This window comes from Glossina fuscipes, unplaced genomic scaffold (assembly GCF_014805625.2).
Source record: "Glossina fuscipes isolate IAEA_lab_2018 unplaced genomic scaffold, Yale_Gfus_2 85, whole genome shotgun sequence".
NCBI classification, from domain to species: Eukaryota; Metazoa; Arthropoda; class Insecta; order Diptera; family Glossinidae; genus Glossina; species Glossina fuscipes.
In genome coordinates, this window is record NW_023998439.1 from 643,704 (window position 1) to 647,615 (window position 3,912).

The 3,912-nt window shown below is 32.6% G+C and overlaps 1 protein-coding gene across 1 annotated transcript; it reads right to left on the minus strand.

The window, feature by feature from the left end:
- Positions 1-439: 439 nt before the first annotated feature.
- Positions 440-2,630, minus strand: LOC119638200 (NAD-dependent protein deacetylase Sirt2). Its single transcript, XM_038034861.1, has 4 exons — positions 2,353-2,630; positions 1,794-1,900; positions 1,441-1,537; positions 440-1,374 (listed from the first exon to the last, which is right to left on the minus strand). The coding sequence occupies exons 1-4, from the start codon at positions 2,438-2,440 to the stop codon at positions 533-535; spliced, it is 1,134 nt and encodes a 377-aa protein (XP_037890789.1). The 5' UTR covers positions 2,441-2,630; the 3' UTR covers positions 440-532.
- Between the last annotated feature and the right edge of the window lie 1,282 nt (positions 2,631-3,912).

Genomic DNA, 3,912 nt, shown 5'->3' on the forward strand with positions numbered 1-3,912 from the left:
ATCTTTACTCTCGGTATTATCACTCGTCTCGTTAATGTCACCGTTCGTATTACTTTCATCTCAAACATTGTTGTCGTACCTCACGTAGCTCATGTTTAGAGATGATTTATTGAAAAAATATGTTTAACGTGATCTTTGGACAATAAAACGCATACAACATTTTGGTCCATTTTCTTATGTAAAAAGGTGCGTTTTATAGTCCGAAAAACACGATACTTTTTTAATTTAACAAACTCCTATCATTTTCCACATGGAAAAAGGTAATGCAATCTGAGTTCATGTATTGGAAAATCGCGAGAAATTGATTCCAGAAAATCTAAAATCAATTGTTTGTTTTTTGGTATCCGTTTATAGATCAATATATTACTAAATATGAAAATATTCATCCTTCGATAATAAAGGGGAAAAAATATTGTCTACTATTTTATAATTTAATTAAAAATGAACCACATTTTTTTTATACTAAACGCAAGAGTATTGCACATATGCAAAAAAAAAAAAAAAAAGAAGTCATATATGTTGGATATGGACTTTATGACGATTGTTTGTCTTTTTCTTTTCGCTGACGTTGCACAGCATTTTCTTTAGCTAAACGTTCATTTTCTGTTTTAATTAAATGGCTGAGCTCATCGGTCCAACCTAATGCCCCAACCAAAGCCCATACACCGTCGTCACAGTCTCCAACATAAGCTATGTCGCGTGTATTATTTGGGCTATCAAACATTAAACCCGGCCCGCCGAAAAACCAATAACCCAAGCCTCCGTGATCGTTACCGCCCACTTTAGTCCGATTTATCAATAAACGTAAGCAACGTCGTCCGGCTCGATCGACCAATGAAGCAAATGGTTGCACTTCCAATGACGTTCCCATAATAATAAGTAAATCGCATTTGTTAAAATCTTTACCAGGTAAGGTATAAAATTTATCAGGTAAATTTTCACCGAAAAAAACGATATCAGGTTTAACTACAGACTTGCAATTCGTACAAGTTGGCAACTTATCCGAAAATATTTGATCCTTCATCCATTCCATAGAGTACTGCATATCGCAGCCCATGCAATGATTAGTATAGAAGGTGCCATGAGCTTCTACCAACTTTTCATCCGGCACACCAGCCACTCTTTCTAAAGTGTCAATATTTTGGGTATAGTGGCGCAATAATAAGCCCTTTTCATGTAATAAGCGCACAAAATAATGCGAAGGTGTTGGATTAAACGAACCGGGATATAATTCTTTTGCTAAAGCAAAGAATGGCTTAGGATTTTGTTCAAAATAATGCGATTCAAAGATGGCCGATGGATGTGGAAGATTATATTTTTGTAAATTATCGTATAAACCAGAGCCCGGTGATCGAAAATCAGGAATACCAGCGGCTAAGCAATTTTTATTGAATGAATATTCAATATTAAATATGCAAATTAAAATAGATATTAACTTACAAGTAGAAATCCCAGCGCCCACCATAGTAATAATATTTTTAAAACCTTTAGTCTTCCAGTGCTCACATAAACCTTCAAAGGTTAGATCGTCGATAAGCTGTAGAAAAGGAAAAATTTTTAAATAACGATAATGATGATATTTAATAATCTACATATATACAACGATTTCAAAATAATGGTATGATTAGATCGAACTTGTCTATTTTTATATTTTGTGGAAATCTTCGTTACCGACTAATAGGTGAATACAATCATGGACATGATTATTTCGAATCAAAATTTCAAATGTACTTTATAAAAACTTTGATTACCTTATTTCTGATATAACAATTATTGCGAATATAAAGATTTACCTTTTTCCCTGTGCAGTCATCTTCATCCTGTGCAGTATTCAAATTCAAGTTTTGTGCAAAAAATTTACGCATCGCTTCCATAGTGCTATCTTCTTCTTCTAAACAATCTGGAAAATTAAAAAAACGAAAACAGCTTCAGTCCGTTTAAGTAAAAATTAAAAAAAAAAAAAGCGTTTCTGTGAATATTATATCAAAATTTTTATGTAATTCTAGTTTTTTTTTTTTTTTTTGTGTGTGTTGAGTGGAGATGGACTAAGCCAATAAATTTTTGACTTATATGATTTAATTCTAATTATTTTTAAAAAAATTTTGATATAATATATATACAAGCTGTTCATTTTCAAATTTATGTATGCTATCAAACTAAAAATAACGGTTTAAAATTTTGCATTCTGAGACACTCTTTGTTTTCATATAGCATATATATAAGCTATTCGTTTTCAAGCGCTATCAAACTAAAAATAGTGGTTAAAAATGTTGCATTCTTAAAGACTCTCTGTTCAAAAGTTATTTATTTCTATCTTACGCTCTCTTGTTTGCTCTTCAATTTTTGTCTTACCCTTAGTGTATTCGGTCTCTTGATTGCTCTCTTCATTATTTTTATTTTTTTCTTTAGATGTTGTGGGTTTATCTTTGTCGTCACACATTTTCGTTGATTTTATACTATTTCTCAATGATATTATTAAAATTTCGTTAACTTTAAAGAGTCGTTTAGCAATTAGTTGAACCGTTTTGCGCAAATTTGAACAAAAGTCAAAAAATAAAAAGAGATATGTTTTAATATATCTATGAAAACTTCAGATCCCAAACACAGCAGACGAAAACAAAACACAGTAAATTATAAAATATATCAGACGCTGCCACCTTTTTAAAAGCGCCCTGTACTTTACGTTAACGCATCGAAAAATACTAAATAAGCAATAAATTAATTGCTTTATGACACTGGTTTCTTAATCAAACAAAATTAATATTGAATTTTCGCCGTCAGCTACAATTTGCAATAATGCTTAGAAATATACAAACGAATATTATATAAACTGCATATATATATATATATAAATAAATACTTGATCAGTGTATATCTGCTTGACGGTTAAATCAGTACAAAACAATTGAAAATATGCATTGACAGTTGAAGAAACTGTACTTAGCCTATTTAATACTGAACTTTCTACTGTTACGACCCAAATCGCTTCGCAAGCTCACTTATAATTGGTTACCTTTGCGCTCATGATCAGTTGTAGCAATCTTACCATTATCTTCGTTTTGCCTTCAGTATGCTATATGTGTAAACTATGTTAAGTATACGAGTACGCTAGATTAATATATTGATATATTGTGAGAGAACTTTATAAGAGACCCGACATCTACATATATGAAACGATGCCATTTCTACGTGATGCATTGCCTTTGTATGATATGATATAACCATTATATCCACCTTATTACATTATTATTATTATTATTATTATTATTACAATTAATTTAGCTAAAAAAGACTTAAAGCACCAGCATGCATGTAAGCCTATTAGCGCATTTAAACATTGCTTGAGCTAGGCAGGCGCAATGATGTGCACCTAATGTGGGTATCTGATCATCCGCGTGTTAAGAGAAACGAGAGAGCTGACTGTCTAAACCAACGAAGGAGACCGAGGGACAATGTTAGATTGTAAACCTTTCTGTGACGTACTAAGAAGCCATGTTAATAGGCTGGTACCAAGATGGGCACAGAATAAATCGGATTGTCACTGGAAACAACGGCAATCAAAAAGATTCATAAAATCTTTCGGTATGTCACATAAACTACTGAAAGTAAGAAAATGCGTCCCATTACGTTCTATGTGAATGGGAGGCCATCTGCAGAATCAGATAATAAATGTTTAGTGAGACGTTTTACAACGCTAGGCACGGTGTAGTGCTCTGATGCAACGAAGGTGGCGAAATTTATAAAAATCCTAAAATTGGATGGCTAGGACGAGTAGGGCGAGTATAGTAGATATAATAATTATAATAATAATAACGCTGGCGGCTTTACTAAAAACTGTACTTGAGATTTAAACCTCGACCATGGAATTGTTAGTCGAGATTGTTTGTCTACTCAGCCACTCGGGCGGCTTAC

Coding starts and splice junctions, on each gene's coding strand:
- LOC119638200 (XM_038034861.1), bottom strand. CDS start 2,440: ATGTGTGACGACAAAGATAAACCCACAACATCTAAAGAAAAAAATAAA. Junction 1,901..2,352: donor AGAGACCGAATACACTAAGG/GTAAGACAAAAA, acceptor TTAATTTTCCAG/ATTGTTTAGAAGAAGAAGAT. Junction 1,375..1,440: donor GGGCGCTGGGATTTCTACTT/GTAAGTTAATAT, acceptor AAAATTGCTTAG/CCGCTGGTATTCCTGATTTT.